At 45.4% G+C, this 23422-nt stretch overlaps 1 protein-coding gene across 3 annotated transcripts; it reads left to right on the top strand.

Annotated features, from left to right (window-relative positions):
* Positions 1 to 307: 307 nt before the first annotated feature.
* LOC123188639 (nuclear pore complex protein NUP54) lies at positions 308 to 18085 on the top strand. Of its 3 annotated transcripts, none has more exons than XM_044600844.1 (9): positions 308 to 861; positions 950 to 1003; positions 1095 to 1154; positions 1258 to 1368; positions 16923 to 16988; positions 17066 to 17152; positions 17262 to 17363; positions 17443 to 17592; positions 17692 to 18085. In XM_044600844.1, the coding sequence occupies exons 1-9, from the start codon at positions 451 to 453 to the stop codon at positions 17812 to 17814; spliced, it is 1164 nt and encodes a 387-aa protein (XP_044456779.1). In that variant the 5' UTR covers positions 308 to 450; the 3' UTR covers positions 17815 to 18085. The 3 variants fall into 3 exon arrangements, with proteins under 3 accessions (XP_044456779.1, XP_044456781.1, XP_044456780.1); XM_044600846.1 differs by having other exon boundaries at positions 309 to 861; positions 17677 to 18085; XM_044600845.1 differs by lacking the exon at positions 1095 to 1154 and having other exon boundaries at positions 310 to 861; positions 17677 to 18085.
* Positions 18086 to 23422: the final 5337 nt, after the last annotated feature.

The following is a 23422-nucleotide window of genomic DNA, read 5'->3' on the forward strand; positions in this document are numbered from 1 at the left end:
GGCGGGGAAGACGCGAGGACTGCTGGGGTAGCGATGGGCAACCACGACGAGCAGGTCGGCGACGACGAGTTGGCGTCGTCAGGAGACGGGGTGCGCGGCGGCGGTGGTCAGTGGAGGAGGAAGGTCGTGGCCGTGGGGCTCGGGAGTGGGTGGATAAGATTTGTTTTTCCTTTTTTTTTTCAGTTGAGAGATGGAACGAGCGTGTGATCGCTGTCGTTTGTCGCGTAGCGCGGCCGTTCGTTCTTGTCAAATAGTGCGCGTGCACTTTTAAGCTTTCAGGAAAATTAAAATCCGACGTTCCCATATAGCATTTCCTCTTTCCTTTTCCAGTATTGCCGCCCCTTTCCCCGGTTTCCGCTCCGGTCGATCCGCTCCGCTGTCTCTCCCCGAGAAACCCTAAACCCCGTAACCCTCGCCGCCGGTGATCGCTGGTCCCCTGCGTCGGCCGCCATGTTCGGGACCCCCAACTCTCCCTCCCTCTTCGGGACGCCCTCTTCTGCGCCCTCTTTCGGAACTCCCTCCACTACCCCTGCCTTCGGCACCCCTTCCTCCACGCCGGCATTTGGCGCGCCCTCGTCCACCCCGGCCTTCGGAGTCCCTTCATCCACCCCTGCCTTCGGCGCACCCTCCTCTACGCCGTCGTTTTGGACGCCCACTTCGAGCCCGACGTTTGGCACGCCATCGTCGACCCCGGCGTTCGGAGCGCTGCCGTCGTCATCGCCGTCACCCTTTGGGTTCCAGCAGCAGGTGACTCCGTCCCCTTCGCCTTTTGGTTTCGGCGGCGGGGCTGGCGGGCAGATTACCACTCAGATGGCCCCAGTTGCGCCGCTGCCGCTCTCGCCCTCCGACCGCGACATTCAGGTCCGCAACCCTAGTAGAAATATTGGCCCCTTTTTAATGGTTTGAGGAAGGAACGGTTCGAAAACTTGGTATTTTTAAGTTCTTATAGGCTATGGTGGATGCGTACAAGGAGGACCCAGGCAACCCTCGCTATGCTTTTAGGGTGAGATTCTCCTAGCAACTTTGGTATTTGTGTTGCAAAGATTCTGGTTAATGTGACTTCTTTTATGCTTTTCTGTCTGTTTTGATGGCAGCATCTATTGTTTAGCGTGACAGATCCTTCACAAAGGGTGAAGCCTGTAGCAGCATCTGATGTGCGTAGTTGGATAAATTAGTTCAATCCATGTTTTTCCCTTTCGTGGTGCTGTTCCTGGATATCATAACATGATCATGTTAATTGTGGTCTTGTGGGTGTAGATCATGTGGGCAGAGGCGATGGGTAAGCTTGAGTGCATGGATAGTGCGGACAGGGAGAGGCTATGGCCTCAACTTGTGCAGGGGTTTAAAGATCTCTCCTGCCGGCTTAAGGTATACTAGCAACCATTATTGAAACTAGACACCTTTCATTGGATGTGACGAATTGTCAAGTGACAAAGTACTGATTTTTACAACCTCAATATGTAGGCATACTTCCGCATACATGTTGATAGCTGTAAAAAGTTGACAAAAAATGCTTATATATGAACTTTCTAACTCACCTTCGTTCAATATGTACTTGGAAATGTAGATGATAAATAACATAGTGCTCAATACAGGAGAGGATATCCATATTATTACTCTCATTGTTGGTAACATTAGTTTTTTCCTAACATACCATTTTACCTTGAAGAGCGATTACATGCCACACTTGGATGACACATCAAAATGGTTTTATGGTGTTGATTTGGTTTTTATGAAACGTCAAATATTTAAAGCAACACAGGTTTGTGGTGGAATAACTCCACTTTGCCCCTACCGAGTGTACAACACAAGTCTTGAAGTAACTGCTTCAAAGTGTTGTGGTAGATATCGCTCAAGATGCAAATATAGGCCAATGTGGTAGCAGAAGTTCAGTCCAGAACTCTTAGAACACAAGGTCTAGTCCAAGATCTGATACGAGGCAAGCCGCAGGGCTGGCCGATCTTCATAATTGGAATTGGATTCATGGATGAACAATTGAACACAAAGAACAAGAGGAAACACACACAAGGCAAAAATGCACTACCAAGTACACACTCATAGCACAAAGTCAATACATGATGTGCAACTTAGATCCAACAAGCAAGCAATGGTAAAAGGCAAGACGAGGCTGTTCATCCCCAAATCTAAAAGAGATGGAGGTCTTGAGAAATAGTTCTTCCCCAACCCAAAGAGAGGAGGGCTGGCTTGTAATCATTGGGAATTCTTCTCCCAGATGGAGGTCTTGATCCCCTTAGGGGAAGGTAGATTGAGCAAACCTCTTTCAAGTTCTTAGTCTATACTTTGCTAACCTTTTAGCTTGTTTGCGACCAAAGGAGCTCTATGATCTTCTGGAATATTCATGACCTTAAAGAAAGTCTCCACTTTACATAGTCAATCAAGGCACACTTCAATATCAACACCGCATTAAAGTAGGGATCTCAACTTTCACCTTATTTCTTTCTCTTGCATATGTAGGGTTGGGTACTCTAGGATATGCATAGAGATCAGGTTCTTCAAGGCACTGGCCTTCTTGAAGTACGCTAAACTGCACGTTGTTGTGGTACTCTTGCTCCAAGATTACCCCCATCTTCGTCGTCGGAACATCTTCCTCTTGTAATAAATGGCATCTTAGAGTCCAGTTGTCTATCAAGCTTAATCTAGAAGTATCTAATGTGTGTCTGTGTGTGTGTGTCCTGGTAAAAGAATTTGTTTGCCGGAAGAGTCCAGTCATCTTGATGAGGGCATCCCAGTACCTCATGTTGTTCCCATGAAGGAGGAGGTGAAGCCCAACTTCAGGACTCCTCCAAGTTAGAGGTGTGCCAAAGGGGGTGACCGAACCATGTACTTGGTCGGTTCCAGTTTTACTATTTTATTTCCAGGTCATGATATGGGCCACTTAGGATTTTTATTTTGTGTGTTTTAGTGTGGGCCTGTCCAACCGACTAGTTTTCTAGATGCTTATATAAGGAGGCCAGTGGCTAGGTTTAGAGGGGGTCAAATTTTTAGATCGAGTTTTCAACATTGTGTCCACGTGTGAATCATCCCTCCGGGGACGGCGCTGTTGTTTATCAAATAAAGTGATGATTGCATGAAGGTTCTTGTGTGATCAAGGATTATCGTGCCAAGGTTAGAGGCGTGTTGTTCATCTTCACGTTGCTTGCTGCTTGCTGGATTCGTTTCCTCATCTTCAGGTTGCGTGGATTGATCACGCGATTAGAAGGTTTGCTATCTAATTGTCTTGCGGTGAAAGATCGGGCAAAAACTATAGGATCATCACGTTGATCCTTATCATGTGGTATCAGATTACTGGGTTTGTCACCGCGTGTTCGTCTTATTGAAATTGATCTGCTGGTGTTTGCTATAGCACTCGTAGATTGCCGAGGCTTTGAAGATCTGCTGTGGATAGTTGTTGGTGCCGCCGAGGAGCTTGCACGTAGATTGAAGATTGGGTCTAATTGATTTCCGTTTCATTTGTGACAAGATCGATTTCCTCTGTTCTCGGAATACATACAGGCGCCAAAACTTATTTTTCCGATCGATCAGATTGGATCCGTTTCTCCCGTGCGTGCAGTCCAGGATCAAGCGAGGAAAAGATTCAAACGAAGCAGCTGGGTTTGCGCACGGATCTGATCAGTTTTTTTGGTGAGATCAGTTTGTTTGTTTTAGTGTTGGATAGGAATTGGTGGTTAGCGTATGTACGTGGAAAAGTCTGGCCATAATAGAAAAAAAGGAGTTTGCTTCAGATCAATCTATCCGCTTTTGGTGGAGCTTTTTGTGTGAGAAATAAAAAAGGAACAAGATCAAGAGAGAGGTACAGACCGGATTGTTATTGCTTTTACTCACTATTTTTTTGGCCCAGTTATTGTTGCAATTTTGTGTGAGAAAAGAACGATCAGCAAGTAGAGAAGCAGTCCTCGTGAAAGGGTTTCATATCTAAGGGTTGTGATAGGCTTGGCGAGCCAACGTAAAAACTAGCCAGTCTTTTGGGTATGAAACCCATTTGGGCGAGAGTAGTACTAGGATGGGTGACCTCCTGGGAAGTCCTCGTGAAAGGGTTTCATATCTAGCCTACCCCAACTTGTTTGGGATAAAAGGCTTCGTAAGTAAGTAAGTAAGTAAATTGGAAGATGCCTTCCACATGGTTTTCTCGGTTGGATGAGAAGTCTAAGGAGCTGGCTCCAACTGATATTGCTGGTATACAACAGATCATTAAAAAGATGCAAGCGGAATTAAGAAAGCCCATCACAATTTTTCCCGCACATACTGTGCAGCCTTCTGCGAAGGTAATTTGCAAGGACACGTCTGTGGTTCAGATAGATGATGTCAACGAGGCAGCGACAACGCATACTGGTTCTAAGGAGGACAAGGCTGATGTTGACACAATTTTGATGGATGACGTTATACCATTGATCGGGCTGAATGTGCAACTCAAGCCGGTACATGGTGATGCTTGCATGACAGTTGATAGAGGCCAGCGTTGGAATTTATTTCAGACACAGTGCATGATCAAGGGCAAGGCGTGCAAGTTGATGATTGACGGTGGTAGCTGTACCAATGGCATAAGCAAGGCAATGGTGGCATCTTTGGGGTTGTCCACTTGGCGTATTCCTGAACCTAAGTATCTAGAGTGGTTGAATAGCTGCGGTATGCTGAAGGTTACACATAAGGCGCGTGTGCCATTTACAATTGGTGAGTATCCTAATGAGGTGGAATGCGATGTATTGCCACTAGAGGTGCGTGGATTGTTACTTGGGTGTATGATCACAATGCTATCTATGCTGAGAGAGCAAATATATGTATATATATTATATATATATATATATATGTATATATATATATACATTTTTGCATGATGGCAAACAATGGATGTTGAAGCCTATGACAGATGATCATATCAAGTCGGATGTGGTGTTGGTGGTGCGCAACAGCGCAAGGAGAAAGTGCACAAGGCCAAGCCAAAACAAAGGATAGTTGAGCTTCCGAAGGAGGAGCATGATGGGAGGAGTGTTAGTACTAATATTGTTTCAGCCGTGTCTATCGATGACAAGCCAGTTGTGCCTGTTAATGACAAGTCGGTTGATGCCAAGCCTCTTAGTGGTGAGATGACAAAGATTGCAGCTAATCCTACACTTCTAATTTGTGTCGGCCAAGGTGTTCAGACAGATGATAGTTGTGCTGCTCGTGTCTCGGTGCTTATGGAGGAGCGGGTAGTAGACTGCATGTTTGTTGGACCAGTTGGGGGGAGATTTATTGGAGCAGTTATGCGTATGCACACAGGCAAAGATGGATGTGTTCGTCAATTGTGTGGCCCGTGCATTGCTCCTATTTTGCAGGGTTGTACAAAGAAGTTCCACGTTCAGCGACAACGAGCTCCATCGACAGTGGAGAAGAAGCTGTTGGCGCCTAAGTCCAAGCTTATGTGGCGACGGAAGGTGGTGCCATCGGCGGTGACAAGTACAGGTAGCCGAGAGGGAGGAGGTGGTGTGGCAGGTCAGCGAGACTTGCAGATGGCGGCGAAGCGTGCCATTATTGCTGATTTGATGCCAGCCATTAGAGAAGACCCTCCAGCGTTGAGGACAACGCCTTTTCAACGGGGGGAGGATGATGAGGGCATCTCAGTACCTCATGTTGTTCCCATGAAGGAGGTGAAGCCCAACTTCAGGACTCCTCCAAGTTAGAGGTGTGCCAAAGGGGGTGACCGAACCATGTACTTGGTTGGTTCCAGTTTTATCTATTTTATTTCCGGGTCATGATATGGGCCACTTAGGATTTTTATTTTGTGTGTTTCGGTGTGAGCCTGTCCAACCGACTAGTTTTCTAGATGCCTATATAAGGAGGCCAGTGGCTAGGTTTAGAGGGGGTCAAATTTTTAGATCGAGTTTTGAACATTGTGTCCACGTGGTGAATCATCCCTCCAGGGACGGCGCTGCTATTTATCAAATAAAGTGATGATTGCATGAAGGTTCTTGTGTGATCAAGGATTATCGTGCCAAGGTTAGAGGCGTGTTGTTCATCTTCAAGTTGCTTGTTGGATTCGTTTCCTCATCTTCAGGTTGCATGGTTGATCACGTGATTAGAAGGTTTGCTATCTAATTGTCTTGCGGTGAAAGATCGGGCAAAAACTATAGGATCATCACGTTGATCCTTATCACATCTCCTAGATGAAAGTTGTCTCTTAGATGGACCCATCTAGAAGTAGGTGTGTTGAAGTACTTAAAGGGTCCCTATAAGCATGTATCCCCATTGTAAGGAGGGAAGCAATGAATATCTAGTTTCTACCTAGGCTTCTCTTCTACCTTAGTAATTCTCCAATCTTTCCCCACTAACCCCTATACTGTACGACGGCACCTACATGGCAACGAACCTCTTGTCCTTCGAGTATACCACCCTACAACCTCCGTAGCCAGTGTTAGCAACAACATCTGGTATCAGCGCCAGAGCCCATGGTTGACAATGTGCCTGAAAGAAAGATCAATTTTAATGATGAAGTCTTGGCAGCGCATAGCCCGATCGACAAATTCACCAAGGAGTTTGCATCGCTGGATCTGCGAGTCAAGGCATTGAAGGAGAGGTCAGGTGTGCCGGGAGGAGGCGATGGCATCTTGTAGCGCCCTTCATCCTTACCCTTCCTGAACGGCAACAAATCAGCAGATTTGGCCGCCAACCTAGTGACAACAACGACACAAACGCGGACAGGAACTTGGTGCTCTCGGGTTCCCGCGCACCCTATATGCACCAAAAAATTTAGTAATTCAAAAAAAGTAAAAAAAAATCCAAATCTTTTTTGGAATCAAACATGATTAGGTATTGTACTCATATAAAAAGTTTGGACAAGAAATGATTCCTATTGACTTCCGGGCAAAAGAGACAAGTTTATGAAGACAATATAGCGTGAATAGTACTTGTATATAGCGTTTTTTGCTGAATCTTCGACCTAGGATACAACGAAAGTCTTTCTTTGACGAATCTTTTTATACGACCACAGTATTTGATCATGTTGAATACCAAAAAAGTCTCGAGATTTTTTGAACTTTTTTTGAATTACTAATTTTTTTTTCGCATATAGGGTGCGCTGGTACCCAGGTTCTCCTATGTATTTTCCACAATCTTGGCACAACACCAAGTGCCATGCTCCCAGACATCATCACATCATCCCACACGATGCAAGGCTTACGGATAGTGTCTCCCAATTCACAGACATGATTTTTGTTTCCACTGCAACAAATGCCACCTAGGCCCCTCAAGTCTGGTGTCTCACATGTTCCTCCATCGGTGGTTCATGTTGCTAACACCGTGAGAGTGCCTTGATACGACAAATTGGATTTTCTATCATTTAGTGGTGAGGATGACCCGCTGGTTTGGTTGAACTGGTGAGCAATTTTTAGGGGCAAAGCATCGAAGGAGCGGTGTCAACTACGGTTTCGTCCTCCTATTCGGACCAATCCACTAGGAGAACTTGCGTGCTTCAAACAGATGGGATCTGTTGCAAAATACATAGAGAGGTTTCAAGCACTACTTTGTCGTGTTGACCCCCTCTCAATGCCGCAGCAGGTTCAACTTTTCACGTCCAGGTTGATTGATCTACTACGAGTCAATGTGGAACTTCATAACCCTTCTGGCCTACAAGTGGCCATGAGCCTAGCTTGTGTGTATGAATAACGAGCAACCATCATAGCTACGGCCTCCAATGACAAGTCATCCATGCCTATCGAACAATAACAAGGTATGGAATGCTGAAGCTCCTTTGGGGAAGAACACACGTCCGCCGATTGCCAAGTGCAGAGATGGCAGAAAGAAGGGAAAACATATTGTATTTCAAATTGCGATGAAAGATTCTCAAGAGGCCGTCGTCGCCCACGCCTTTTTTGCCTTGAAGTAAATGATGGCGATGACGAGGAAGATCCGCCATGAACTATAGCTGGATGACGAGTTGTATCTGCAAGGGGGGAGTAATGTTGTGTCATCTTAGAGTCCAGTTGTCTTCAAGCTTAGTCTAGAAGAATCCAGGGTGTGTGCGTCCTGGTAGAAGAATCTGTTTGTGGGAAGACCTCTAGTTATCTCCTTGATGAACCCAACCTAGTCTAGAAGTATCTAGGGTGTATGTGTCCTAGTAGAAGACTCTATTTGTGGGCAGTCTAGTTGTCTCTTTAGATGGATCCAGCCTAGTCTAGAAGTATCCAGGGTGTGTTGAAGTACTTAAAGGGTGTATATAAGGATGTATCCCCCTTGTACGGAGGCAAGCAATGAAATACCTAGTTCCTACCTATTGTTCTCTTCTACCCCTCTAATTCTTCAATCTTTCCCCACTACCCTTCTACTTTACCACGACGCCTACAGGCGGCAACCCTTGTGTTCTCTGAGTATCCCACCCTGCAACCTCCGTAGCCTACGTCAGCTACACCATTTTCATTGGCAACATGTGGAACATCCTTTCTTATCATCTCAACTAGTTAATCAAATATCCGCTAGGATCCTCATGTAGTGTTTTAGTGTGTTGTTGTTACGCTGCATCCATCCTCTTCTCCCGTTGCTCCATCACTTGCTACAACTCACTTTCAAAGAGGACACCGAGAACTACTATTGATCAACAAGGCTCTGGTATCACCTCAAGTAGCACAAGGTTGTGGAGGAACAACTCCACCTTGCTGCTGCAGAGTGTACAACACTATTGGTGAAGGAACTACTTCAACGTGCCGAGCTGAATATCGCTCGACGCAAATATTGGTGATATGGCAGCATATGGGTTCAGTTCAAAACTAAGAACACAAGATCTAGTCCATTATCTTATATAAAAACACCAAGCTGAAGTAGCTAGCGGGCGTTATGAACTAAGCTTCTTGTATTGAGTGAGGCCAACAACCAGTACATATACCCAAGAGGGAAATAAGCAAAGAAGCCTCTATGCAATATGGCAACTACACACAAAACACAACTCTGTTCTAACCCCCCCCCCCCCCCCCCCCTCAAACTCAAGGGGGATCTTGGACACCGAGTTTGGACAGGAAGAAGATGCGTTGTGACCATGTCTGACCTTCTGTCAGAAAAGCAGCGAGCTGAAGCTTCGAGGGCACATACTTTAGGGCCACCTACCTCTCTTGCTCTTGCACCCGAGGACGCATGTAGGAGGCATCAACACGGACGTGCTTGGTGAGCTCATGCTTCACATGATCACGGGTAATGCTGAGCGCCCCAGTGTTATCAAAGAGCAAAGGGGTCGGTGTAGTTGTGGAAACACCAAAGTCCTGAAGAAGCCAACGTAGCCAAGTGATCTCTGCATTCACGGACGCCATAACACGCAGCTCAGCCTCAACATTGGAGCGAGATACACCAGTTTGCTTCTTGATAGAGAGAGGAGCCAAGAGAAACACAATAGGTTTGAGAGAGAGAGAGCGGCGATCATTGTGGCCCAGATTGTGTCACAGCAGGTCTGAAGCTAAAGACAGCTGGAGCAAGGGAAGGATAAGCAGAGTCACATTCCAACGAAGATAATGAAGAACAAGAAGATGGCTGTAGTGAAGTTGAGTGGGAGCATAGACTAACGGACTCATAATGTGCACAACTTAAGAAATGTGAGGGTGAATGATGCCTAGATAGACAAGGCTCCCGACAAGATGATGGTAGTGAGCGGGATCCGCAAGGGGTTCACCCTCAATAGGACGAAGATGAAGACCAAACTCCATAGGAGTGTCAACCGTGCACTGATCAGTGAGGCGGAAGATCTTGGAATAAGTGCCTTCAGGGAAGAAATGATCTCAAGTCCTAGAAAGTAGTGAAGAGAACCCAAATCAGGCATCAAGAATTGCTCATTTCGGCGACTCTTGACAAAATCAATGAATTGGTGGTCATCCCCTGTGATAATCATGTCATCAACACAGAGTAGCAAAAGAGTGCGAGCATGAGAAGTGTGAATAAACAAAGTAGGATCATGAGCAGTAGCAGAGAGTCCAGTCCCTGTGATGACGTCCGAGAAACGCCGAAACATGCACGGGGAGCTTGTTTCAGCCCGTAAAGAGAGCACCAAAGGCAACAAACAATGCCATTGGAGAGAGTATATCTAGGAGGCAGTTGCATATGGACCACTTCCCGTAGGTCACCTTTTAGGAATGCATTCTTGACATCCAATTGAGAGATGGACCACTACCGAACAACTGCAACAGCCAAAAGAGTGTGAAGAGTGGTCATCTGAGCAACATGAGCAAAGGTCTCATCATAGTCATGACCATACTCCTGCTGGAAGCCACACACAACAAGACGAGCTTTGTAGTGCTCGAGAGAACCATCTGAACTTGTCTTAACCTTGTAGACCCTTTGCAAGTGATGGGTCTAATGCCTGTAGGCAGTGGTAGAAGGCCCCAAGTGCCTCTCCGCAACCGCCTCGTGATACGACTCAACAATAGTGGTAGCAACAACAACATAGGAGGCTGGAGAGTGGCAATCACTCGGATTATATTGAGGAGCAAGGGGGAGCAGGTGACCCTGAAGCAACTGGACCCAACGAGGAAGGAGTGGAAGTGGAAGGTGGTGCATCAGAGGGAGAAGGGTGTTGAGCACGATGGGAGTAGACAAATGGAAAAGGAGAGAGAGTGAATGACTCAACCCGGGTAGGAGAGTCAGGAACAGAAACCTCATCCTGTGTAAGTTGAAGCTCATGAGCAGACGAAGGAATAGTCTCATTGGTTGCAGTAGAAGAATGACAAGGGTAGAAGTGGCGAGACTTGTCAAAAGTGACATCTTTGGAGATCCCCAGTCTTTGAGCAATAGGGTTTGACAACGATAACCCTTGTGCTCTAAATTGTAGCCAAGGAAAACACCTTCAACATATTGAGCTGTTCGTGAGGGTGGAGAAGAACAAAACAGGCACCCCCAAAAAGGCATATAGCACTATAATTAGCTGGACCATCACCTAGATGATCAACTGGTTATCCCCCTGAGAACAGAAAACTGAATATTAATGATATAAACAACATTAGAGACACTTTCAGCCCAAAAGTGTGTGTGTGTGTGGGGGGGGGGGGGACAGAAGACAGTCTCAAGGATGTGGCGATGTTTGCGTCCAGCCACCCCATTTCGAGCATGGGTGCCTGGATAGGAATACCGAGGAAGGGTGCCGTGTTCAGCAAGAAAACCATGAAGCTCACGAGATAGGTACTCGCGAGCTGAATCCGTGCGAAAAACTCGAACGGAGGATTCATACAGAATGCGAACCATGGTAGCGGAAGACCTGTAACTTTGAAGCACTTGACTACGAGATGACATCAAGTAGATCCAAGTGGTGAGAAAATCATTGATGAAGATTATATAATATTTGTGAACCCCTTTCGAAACAAAGGGGGCAGGACCCCATACATCAGAGTGAACAAGTTGAAAAGGTCACTGAGAAACAAAATTACTAGAGGGATAGGGGAGTTGTATCTGCTTGCCAAGCTTAAACCCATACAATTTAGTGAACTATCATTGGAGACAGACCCAGAACCCCACTCCTAACCAAAGAAGACAAGCGAGAGCCACAAATGTGACCTTGTCGATGATGCCACTGAGCGAAGGATGTGGTGGTGGTGGCAGCTGAAGCAAAAGGGGTGGTTATGTTCGACTGGCTAGAGGACGCAACAGAAGGAAGGCGCAACTAGTCGAGCTCCCAAAGGTGTGGAGAGTCGTACCACCGGGGATCGATCCCGACGAGAATCCCTGTACGATGATCTTGAACACATCAAGAGTCAGAATCCTGAATAACACGAGAACCCAAGTTAGTAAAGTTGACCAACAGACAGAGGTTTTGCATAGTCATTTAGGAACATAAGAAACAATAGGGAATGAAAAGAAGATGCAAAAAGAATCTCTCATGTTGCAAGAGGAAGAGAAGTGCCATCCTCTATCTGAAAGGGAAGTGGAGAGGGCACAAAGTTGACCACACAAAGGTTATGTATGTGTGGTGTCATGTTGAAGGAGGCCCCAGAATCAAGAATCCAGGGCAAAGATGTACCTGACGAAGAGTGTGGCGGTGGACCAGACGTTTGACCAGCAGAACCTCAGGATGGTGCAGAAGCAGCAAGGTGGCGCAGCAAGGTGAGCATCTCTTGGTGAACCTTCTCAAGGGAGTCGTCACGAGAATCAGAGGAGCCTCCTGAGTCCTTGTGAGGACGGCTACGACCCTGTCTCTTCCTCTTAATGCACTCCATGATCATGTGACCATCCTGCTTCCAGTAGGTGCTGAAGGCTCTATTGGAGGCTGCTGCCACCGGTGTAGAAGGCCCACCTTGCAGCAAGGGTGTAGTGTGGGCAGCCAGGACTGCTGAAGAGGACGGCAACAAGCCCGTGCTGCGTAGATGCAGCTCCTCAGAGCGCACCTCAGCAAGGTCCTTCATAGTAGAGAGCTGAGGATGGCATGCCAACAGCGGAGCACGACTTTGCTTGAACTCCGGTCGGAGGCAAGTGTGGAAGTCGTAGAGGTGACAAACCTCCGGCTTTAGTAGTTACTCTTGACGAACAACAAAGAGATACATGGCATCCCTAGTAGTTTTGTAGCGACGGCGAAGGCGCTCCCACATCTGATACACAGTGATAAGGGGCACCACATCCATGGTGAGATCGACATCCATGCTGTTCACCAAGATGAGGCTCGAGTATCATCATTTGTCCATTGCATGTACAGGTGGAGTTGATTCTGGTACTCTTCAGTGAAGAGAGCAGTGCATATTTCAACCCTCAACTTTTGCCCTAGTCTAATTTACAACCCCGAACTTCAATACCATCTAAATTACAACCCCGAACTCTCAAAACTGGCCAGGATTCAACCCTCCCCTCTCTGTTGACCGGTTTTGACCTGGTTGACCGGTTTTGACCAGTCAACAGGTCCAGTCAGCATGCCACATCAGCAAAAAATGCAAAATTTCCAAGGAAACAACCTGTAAAATCGAAGAAAATCCAGGAAAAGAAATAAGAAATTCAATTTCCGAAAAACACGGAAAATAAAAAAACAAATTTCCAGAAAAAACCCAAAAACTCAAATTCCAGAAAAAAATCATTTTTTATTTTCCCTAGCTTTTTTGCGAACAATTTTTTCGGAATTTTGCCTTTTTATATTTTTTCCCTGATCTTATAGATTTTTATTTACTTTTTCTTGAAATTTTGAAAAAAAATTCTGACGTGGCATGCTGATTGGACCCGTTGACTAGTCAAAACTGGTCACCCCAGGTCAAAACCGGCCAACAGGGAGGGGAGGGTTGAATCCTGACCGGTTTTGAGACTTGGGGGTTGTAATTTAGACGGTATTAAAGTTCAGGGTTGTAAATTAGACTAGGGCAAGAGTTCAGGGTTGAAATATGCACTTCTCTCGCCTCCTTAAAGGCATCGAGCACCTCACTTGCTTGGTATTATCCGCATCAACATTGAAGACTACCTTAGCCGGAGGAGTGGGTAGCAGAGGATAGGGCAGAAAACCTGTGAGGTGCTCCTAGACTAGCTGGCCCCTCATGTGCAGCTTCGTGTGCTACACCCAGTCCTTGTAGTTCTGTCTGTCGAAGATAACAGGACATCAGGGGACTGGGACAACTCCGGTGGTGGTGGAGGGGGTGCCATTCTAGCAGGTCTTGAAACAGATGTGACCTGGACCGCCAAGGGCTTGATGACGACAAGTAGAGGTTAAGGGGGCTGGCGGCGCCTGACGGGAAGGACGGTGCCAGGGCCTAGAATGGCATCGACCTGGCCAGAGGCATCCTTGTCCTAGAAGGAAGAGGGGATGCTTGATGGAGAGAGGGATGGTGGTGGCGACCAGAGGTGGCGGTTGGGTACCTAACCCTAACAAGGCCAACAGCCGGTACATATACACAAGAGGGAAATCAGTGAAGAAGTTCCTAACTTCCTATACAATATGGTAACTACACACACAGCACAATTCTGTTCTAACAGTGGGTACATAGGTTGGATACAAACTAGAGGTGAGGACCTCTATTTATAGGTCTTTGGGAAGCCTTCACATCTCAACTTCTACTTATAGCTAGAAGACTAGAACATTACTTAAGGTTCAACTTCTATTCATAGCTAGAAGACTCTCATTATCCTCATATGATAGGAAAACAAATACAACAACACCTCTCCAACCACATGAAGCTTGGTGGATGCGGTGTCCTCTAATCAGGATTGACATCACACAAGTGCCCTCTAGAGGCTTCATTGTAATTTTCTTTTTCTTCAGGCATGTGACTTTGTGTGATGTGGTTGTAACTCTATGGGCTTTTGACCACTCCCATATACAATATATTAGGATGGACGTTTAGGAAACAACTACAACCTGTGACTTAAGGATCAGCTTATCCAAAATGGATTAGAAGTGTGTAGAATAATTCAAAATTGATTTGACTTCTGATTTTCTTTATTGTTCTTCATCAGTATGGTTGCTTTTCGTACTTGTTCTTTTGATGAATTTTACAATTTATTTGATGCAACATTAGTGTTCATCAACTATCAATACAGCAATACCCAAAGGTTTATCATTTAAAACCTTGAAAAATTACAGATGTGGACTTCACAGTAGGTTTACGATTTTGAATAATAAAATTCTGCAAAATTACAAAAGGATAGCAAGTTGTTTTTACCTTAAGGTTTATTTTACCTTAAGTCTGTAAAATTGTTGTTTTTTCTGTCTTGTATACCAAAATATGACCATTTGAGAATAACAACAACAACAACGACGAAGCCTTTAGTCCCAAACAAGTTGGGGTAGGCTAGAGGTGAAACCCATCAGATCTCGTGACCAACTCATGGTTCTGGCACATGGATAGCAAGTTTCCACGCACCCCTGTCCATAGCTAGTTCTTTGGTGATACTCTAGTCCTTCAAATCTCTCTTTACGGATTCGTTCCATGTCAAATTGGGTCTACCCTGACCTCTCTTGACATTACCCGCACGCTTTAGCCGTCTGCTATGCACTGGAGCTTCTGGAGGCCCGCGCTGAATATGCCCAAACCATCTCAGACGATATTGGACAAGCTTCTCTTCAATTGGTGCTACCCCAACTCTATCTCGTATTCAACATTCCGGACTCGATCCTTCCTCGTGTGGCCACACATCCACCTCAACATGCGCATCTCCGCCACACCTAACTGTTGAACATCTCACCTTTTAGTCGGCCAACACTCAGCGCCATACAACATTGCGGGTCGAACCGTCGTCCTGTAGAACTTGCCTTTTAGCTTTTGTGTCACTCTCTTGTCACAGAGAATGCCAGAAGCTTGGCGCCACTTCATCCATCTGGCTTTGATGCGATGATTCACATCTTCATCAATACCTCCATCGTTCAACAGCATTGACCCCAAATATCGAAAGGTGTCCTTTTGAGGCACCACCTGTCCATCCAGGCTAACCTCCTCGCGCCTAGTAGTACTGAAACCGCATCTCATGTACTCAGTTTTAGTTCTACTAAGCCTAAAACCTTTTGATTCCAAGGTTTGTCTCCATAACTCTAACTTCCTATTGACACCGGTCCGACTATCGTCTACTAGCACCACATCATCTGCAAAGAGCATACACCATGGGATATCTCCTTGTATATCCCTTGTGACCTCATCCATCACCAAGGCGAAAAGGTAAGGGCTCAAAGTTGACCCCATTTGAGAATAATAAATTCTGCAAAATTACAAAAGCTTACTTAAGTCTGTAAAATTGTTATTTTTTCCGTCTTGTATACCAAAATACGAAATGTAGAGTGAAGAGTATCTAAAATGGAACTCAAGAAAAGAAAGAATTCCATTTATTTTGATGTTATCCGTCTCTGTGGTACCCTCCTTGCTCTATGAAGACCTTACAACGGAGTGGAATACTCAGCATGGGATGCATCTTCCACATTTTGCATGTATATGTATTTTGAGAACCTTTCTGGGCATTCGTTTATCAAATTTGAATGTCATTTATGGTAGCGTCAGAATTGAATAACGATGCCTTTATTGTGTACAAAGAAGTATAGTTGGTATGCATATTATTATAACATGTGCTTTAAAAGATGGAACATAGCGCATTTGCTGCTCCGATGAATGACATGCTCACATACTGATCTTTGTAAGTGCATGACCTATGTCCTTGCAAAGTTTCAAAAGTAAACTTAATCCTGCTGAATTTCTGCTTACCTTAGTTGCTTACTGCCCCACGTCGTATGTTTCCTGTTCCTTCCTCATATAGGGTCCATTTGGTTTTCGGGATGAAGAGGGATGTGTTTCGATCATCCAAGTTTTTGACTCTCATACACCCGTTTGGTTATGAGTACTGGGTGGATGATGAACCTGCCAGGCTGAGGGAATATTACCTCCAACCAAAATGTCCTGTCTGAACAATTTGTAATATTATTTACCTAACAGCAGTAGTTGAACAATTTGTTGGTTGTCTTGATTGTTTGCTGTACTTAAGGCCAGTTCTGTTTTCTTAGCAGCCGTAACGCAGCTATTACTTGTACGCCCTCCATTTTTATATACAAGGCCACTTTGTTTTCGTTTCAAACTTTGACTTATAATTTTGGTCAAGAAAATATGGGTTGTATGTCATAACAAATATATCATCGGAAAGTCTTTCAAATGTGCATCCAATGGCATATGTTTTATGGCATATAACTCTCATTTTGTTGATAAATTAACGGTCAAAGTTAGACATAAAAATATGAAGTGGCTTTGTATTAGTAGATGGAGGGAGTATGTTTTTTCTAGTACGTATCCAGGGCCCCAGGCATACAAGGAAATGTCGCCATGCAACTCAGACAGATGTAACGTGTGGGTTACAGTGTGGTCATTCATGTTTTGCTCGTGGGATTCTACCCCCCCCTCCCTTTTTTCCGTGTGTTCAAAACGAAAAAAGTTAGTACTCTTCACAGTAATATTGTTTGCCGGGTTGTTGACATTTGACAAGATCTGTTTACTATAGCCCTTTTTCCTTCTGTGCAGCTCCAAGATGAAGTTCTTGTTTCAGATACTGAAAGATTGAGCATGGCCCACTCCAATGTTAAGAAGGTATAATCATATCATGGCATTTTCATTTATTTGTCCAGGAATCAATATCTTGCATAAAAAAAAAGACTCAATTGTAGCTGCAAAGACATTTCCAAGCTGACACATATCCCTGGATCCAACGGTTGAAGCATCAAGAGCTTGTTATTGAGAGGCGCCTCCTAAGGGTGATATTTCTTCTCCTTTTTTCATAACTAAAAATGCGCATAGGAAATGCAAATTCATTATTCATGTCTTGTATCTGACCATTATATATTTTTTGAGCTCCTGATAAAGATCATGAGAATAGTGGAGGCGTTGGAAAACCGGGGTTTCCGTGTTCCATTAATGAAAGAGGAAGCCGATTTATATGAAAGATTGGTTGCTATAATAAAGCAGGTTAGTTTTCTTTTACCTGTCTATTAGTTCTGCGTTTGGTTGATTATGGATTTTGATTATTTGAATCTTCTGTAAACAGATAAAAGGAACCGGCAGTGATCTGTCGAAGAGAGCTTATAATCTTCTTTCAACCTCACGTGTTCTTGCAAGCGCCGGCTGCGCTAGTGGTCCCATCTATATTCCGAGTTCAACCAAAGTCGATAAGCAGAATGTTACCGAGCTTCTTGAGGTAAGGGCAGGTTCTAATCTTTGTCTGTCCATTTTTATGGCCTGGTATTCTGTCAAGTTGAGAATTTTTAACCGCACAAAATAGGCATTGCAACAGCAGACCGAAGCAGTTGCGAAGTTAGGCAACGTACTAAAAAGGGATACCAGGGACGTGGAAATTGTACTTTCGGAAGACACGGATATGGAAGAAGACAGTTCCGGGAGAAGGGCATTTAAGATGTAAAACTGAAGCCTGGTCTCCATTTAGGTACCTATAAGCAGAGGAAGATCCGTCTTATCATCAAGGGCCGGAGCCTCCAGTCGATGGGATTGTGTTGTCTGGAGTCTAGATGAACTTTGATCTTAACTGTTGCTGTCGTCAAGCCAAAATGTGAAATCAATTTGAGCATCTGTCTTGAAATAACCATGCTCCTCGGATAGTTGAGAGAATTCCTCATTTGGCGCTTTCTTGAATTTGCTTTCCTATTCTGCCCAAAATAAGAATTTCTTCCCTATTTGACACTAAGTGCCAATTTTCTTCCTATGTGACACTTTTGCCCATTTTGACAAGTGAAGGTCTCAGGTGACATGAAAAGACCATTTTCCCCATATATTGTTATATAACGCTAAAAGAATAGACCGCTGGTTTGGCTGAACCGGTTTACCGTCTCTTTGAGCCTTGATTGGGTTGGACTCTTCGAGAAGGGCCACTACGTGGGGCTGCTGGCCTGCTGCTCTTGTTGTGCCGGCAGCCCGGCAGAGGAGGCTGAGACTGCCCATAGTGGGAGTAACTTCAACAATAATAACATGGCTGAGACTGGTCATTTCAACAGTAACATAAGGTCACATAAGGTCTAACTCAGTAAATTTATTTATGTGGTAATGATCTAATGACGAGAGATGATTTGAGTAACATAGTTAGTTACTATGAGTAATATCACACATACAATCTTCTTTTTGATTTATAAAGCTTGCTCGTATCTTTAGGTTAATAAATAAATCATCCTAATACATGTTATATATCACAAAAAATATATCATTAGAAACTTCACATCGTATACTTTCTGTTGAACATGTATATGATAAACAGTGCCAATTTATGTCTTATCATGCCATATTACATGAAGAAACTCATGAGGATGTATCTGTTTTGGCAACACTTATGAGGGTTCTCACATAATTCACGGGCATACAAAAGTTACAGTAATTCCCATATAGGGATTCAAATAGAGTACTACCTCAGAGGGCTCGATAATATGTAAGGTCCGGCTAATTAAACACAATCCAAACTACTTTGAAACACTAGCCGAGACAACTATTTCATGCCATCGATTTAATTGGGGATGGACACAAGACGGATTTTGCCATGAACATCCCCAAGGACGTCCGACAACAGCTCAATCATGTCAACCTTCTTGAAGATAACCTTGTGGCCTTTTCACTCATAAACTTGTTTGTAGAGGCATGCTACGTCATCTTGGTGGATAAACTTGACAAGAACATTATGCCTCACAAACGAAGGAGTATGATGCGGAGCATCCTACGGTCATTCCCATGGACCTACCATCGTCTCACGAAGTGCCAAGAGGACCTATGACTCGAGCTAGAGCTAGAGCTCTTGAGACCGAGGTGACTTCTCTCCTTAGTGATATTGCATATGATCCCCTCGAGACATGGCTACTACCTAAATCCAAGGGTGCATGATCAGGTACCAAGAGGACCCTCCCGAAGATGCACGTGAAGATGAACAAGTCTCCAAGTTCACGGATGAAGAGAACCAATGGAAGGAGTCAAGAACACCTCCCAGGCCCCGGACACCCGGCCCCGACCCCGGACATTCGGCCCCTGGAGCGTCGTCCACCATAGCTGCACAGCTGCCAAGCATCTACAGGCCCCGGACATCCGGCCCCGCCAGCCCGGACATCCGGCCCTTCCCGAGCTCCCGGAAGTTCGGCCTCCCGCCCGGATATCTGGACACCACTGAACCCGAGAGCAATAAGGCCAACCTCTCCAGCCCGGACATCCGGCCACTCCAGCCCGGACATCCGGCCTCGCGTGAAAGCCCGGACGTCCGGGCTCCCCTGTCTGCGCACAGTGTAAGGGCTCGAGGCCTGTGTACCCCTTCGCCCACCTAGACTATATATACTCTTCTCCTACCTATGTTTTAGGGTTAGCGTCGTGATAGCTCATTTGAGAGATAGAGCCCCACTCATCCATATCGGATCTACTCCTTGAGAGAGAACGCGACCCCTCTACGGAGAAGATCCACCTTGGATTCAAGACCCCCTTTTGGGCGGCCCCGTCAAGACCTTCTCACGGAGAAGAACCGGTTACCCTTTGTATCGTCCCTTGTTGATCGTGGATCATGTATCTTCCTTTGTGTTCATGGATCTAGCATATGGGTGATCGTTCTTGTTGGTTTGAGTGATTCGCTCGTGTTTCCCCTCGTGTTCTTCGTGTTCTTCGCGCGGTCCACTCCTTTCATGAAAGATCGACATCTAGGGTTCCACCCTACATCATCTTGGTATTAGAGCCATGTTGATCACGATTTCGGAGTCCCCCCGTTGTGTTTTCTAGCCTTGTTTTGTTGATTTTGTCCCTAATTCGAAAATTCCCCACAAAAATAGCCCTCCATTTTTTGTGATTTGTTAGTGTGATGAAGTTTTGTTAGATTTGATCCGCGGATTTCATGTGTTGCAGGTAGATCTAGCTTTCCATCATCTTTTCCCCAATTTCCATCCACAATTCCCCCGAATTTTGCCTGGATTTGACCTCTCCACGCGAAGTTCATCGAGTTCGTCCATGGATCTAGAGCCCGGACATCCGGCCCGACAGCCCGGACATCCGGCCACCAAGCCCGGACATCCGGCCCCTGGCAGCATCACTTCCATCCACCGCCCGTTTTCCGTCCATATTTCGCCAAATTTTGTTCCGGTGCCCACATACACTTCCGCATACCACCACCACTTCAGCATAGCACCGCCATATAACACATACACCACCATCGATTACCACTACCAACTCCGACAATTTTGTCCTGTTTTGCTTTGAGAATTTGAGTTGCGGTTCCGTGTCCTATTGTGTTTCGGCTATTTAGGTACGGTTCGACATCAACATCACCGCCGCTCATCTTCGCCACGGACGCGTCATTAACAACAACTACACCATTTTGACACCATACCGTAAGCAAGAAGTGGTAAACTCGTCTTGGTACAGTGATACACCATTCTTGCCATTACATTGCTAGCCATCATAGCCTTACTCTTTCGCGTCACTTACCCATCGAGATTAGCCTTTCAGTATTGTCGGCAACGTGACTTGTGCACATTAGTGATCATACTTCCCATAGCATACATACATATAATTGGTGCATATCTTGGTATCATCTCTTGTGTCACAAAGTTGTCATCGCATACACAATTGCTATCTTCGTTCATGAAGCATTGCATGAGAAAAGAGCTCAAACAACAAAGAGCCAAACAAGCTTTTAAGCAAAAGGGAAAGATAAGCAAAGAGCTTTTAAGCAAGAACCATAGCATCATACAACATTAAGATTGTCATACTAGATCATCTTGGATCATATCATCGAAACACCATACATAGAGCATACTTGGGATAGAAGTCGTTGCATTTTTGCTTACTAGGTTGTGCACAAGTCTTCGTATCCTCCTATTGTGCAATTGTGCTAGCGTCTCTCTAGTGTTGTGCAACAAGAGCATTTTCGTGGATTCCACATTTTGGCTCATCCTTGGTTGCACGACCCCACTTATCTCTTTGCGTGTGTGTTTCCATGTACCTTATTTTGCTTGGTCTACTTGTTGCATTGCAAACTTGCGAATCTTTTCCAACATTATTGAAGCTCACTGACAATTGCATCAAATTTTGTGCCACCATCCTAACCAAGCTCCACCATAAGATTTTACTTCTGTAGGTGTGAGAAACCGATAAGAATTGGTACCAATTGTGCTATTTCCTTGTTCCACATTGGAGTGATCTTTGATCCATCTTCAACATCGGTCAAGGTACATTTGGTATAAGTTCTTCTCCTTCTCCCACTCACATATTTGTTTGGAATGATGGATAGGCCAAGTACTTCTACCAACCCACTCTTCATCGGGCAAGATGACGACATGAACTCCTACGTCACAAAGAGCCACCTCTTTGGTGCACAACGTGCTTTGTATCAAGAGCAACAAGCAATGAGTGAACGCATCGACAACCTCGCCATCGACTCGCGACTCTCCGAGCAACACACAAGAGATTACTTCGACCACAAGCTCGACGACTACAAGCAAGAGAACGATGCAAGAATGGACAAGATTCGTGCTTTGTTGCTCAACCGCTCTTCTTCCACTTCGTCGTCATCAAGATGGAGCCGCTCAAGTCGACACTCCGACTACACCATCTCTGGCTCAAGTACACTGACATCGAATACTGTTCGTCGTGCCGCGCACCAAGATCGTCAAGCCAACTGCAACCCTCTATACGACAACAACTCGCAAGAACAACGACATCGTCAAAACCAAGCTACCTTTGCGCAAGCACGAGAACGACAACGACAACGCCAACACGAAGAGGAAGAGCGAGCGCGTCTACACCAAGAAGCATAAGATGCCGAGGCACAACGTCAAGAGCAACAATTGCAAGAAGCTCAAGCACTTGAGGCGCAACAAGCCCTCTAAGAATCAAGTCGAGCCGTAGCCAACCGAGGCCGAAAATATCGTGAACATCAAGAGGCACTTTGCGAAGAAGTTCAAGAATGATTATATCAAGCTCGTGTGCAACGTCAAGCTCAACAAATTCCTCCATAAGCTTGCCAAGAAATCAAGTTCAACAAGAGCAAGAAGATAATGGAAATCCTCCACGGCAAGAGCAAGTTGTGAGAGACGATCCTCCTCGTCAAGGACGTCATCATCCCCGACCCGAACACAATGAAGAGCAATGCTACGGCAAGCTAAAGTTCACCATGCCCAAGTTCAATGGAAGCAATGATCCCGAAGAGTACCTTCCATGGGCATTGAAGGTCGACAAAATCTTCCGCTTGCACAACTATGAAAAAGAGAAGAAGATCACGATGGCATCCCTTGAGTTCCAAGACTATGTCCTCATTTGGTGGGAACAAGTCATTGAGCGCCGAGAGGCAAAAGGTGAACCACCAATCACTACTTGGGTGCAAATGAAGGATGTCATGAGAGCACACTTCGTGCCTACCTACTACAACCGCGACGTCTTCAAGAAACTCCAACTACTCAAGCAAGGAACCAAGAGCGTTGAAGAGTACTACAAGGAAATGGGGATTGCAATGATACGAGCCAATGTCACGGAAGATGATGAGCAAACTATGGCACGTTTCTTGAATGGACTCAATCATCCCATCAAGAAGATCGCCGACTTCCAACCATACTCGAACCTCATCGAGCTAGTGCATCAAGCTATCAAAGCGGAACATTAAGTGCAAGATGACTTCAAGTATGCCAAGTTCTCATCGAAGTCCTATGGTTTCTCCAACACCCAAGTTTCAACGACTCCAACACCTTCTACAAGCAATGTCGACAAGTCGAGTTACAAGAAAGCTTCGACAACCTCAAGTCATCCTCCTACAACGAGCAACTTCAAGCCGAGAGCTTCATCATCATCTACCCCAACCGATGAGACCATCAAGACAAGTTCCTTCAAATGCTTCACATGCGTAGGCCGAGGCCACAAGTCCTTTGAGTGTACCAACAAGCGGACCATGATCCTCAACGACGATGGTACATATGACTCCATGAGTGAAGGAGAAACGGAAGCACTTGAGCAAGTCGCCATGCACCGTCAAGTGAACGATGAAGAGGAACAAGTCTTTTGTGATG

Source organism: Triticum aestivum, chromosome 2A (assembly GCF_018294505.1).
Source record: "Triticum aestivum cultivar Chinese Spring chromosome 2A, IWGSC CS RefSeq v2.1, whole genome shotgun sequence".
In the NCBI taxonomy this organism is placed as follows: Eukaryota; Viridiplantae; Streptophyta; class Magnoliopsida; order Poales; family Poaceae; genus Triticum; species Triticum aestivum.

Excerpts from the sequence above, each read along its gene's own strand:
- LOC123188639 (XM_044600846.1), top strand. The coding sequence starts at position 451 with ATGTTCGGGACCCCCAACTCTCCCTCCCTCTTCGGGACGCCCTCTTCT. Across the intron at positions 1,155-1,257 it reads AGCCTGTAGCAGCATCTGAT|ATCATGTGGGCAGAGGCGAT; the intron begins GTGCGTAGTTGG and ends TTGTGGGTGTAG. Across the intron at positions 1,369-16,922 it reads ATCTCTCCTGCCGGCTTAAG|CTCCAAGATGAAGTTCTTGT; the intron begins GTATACTAGCAA and ends CCTTCTGTGCAG.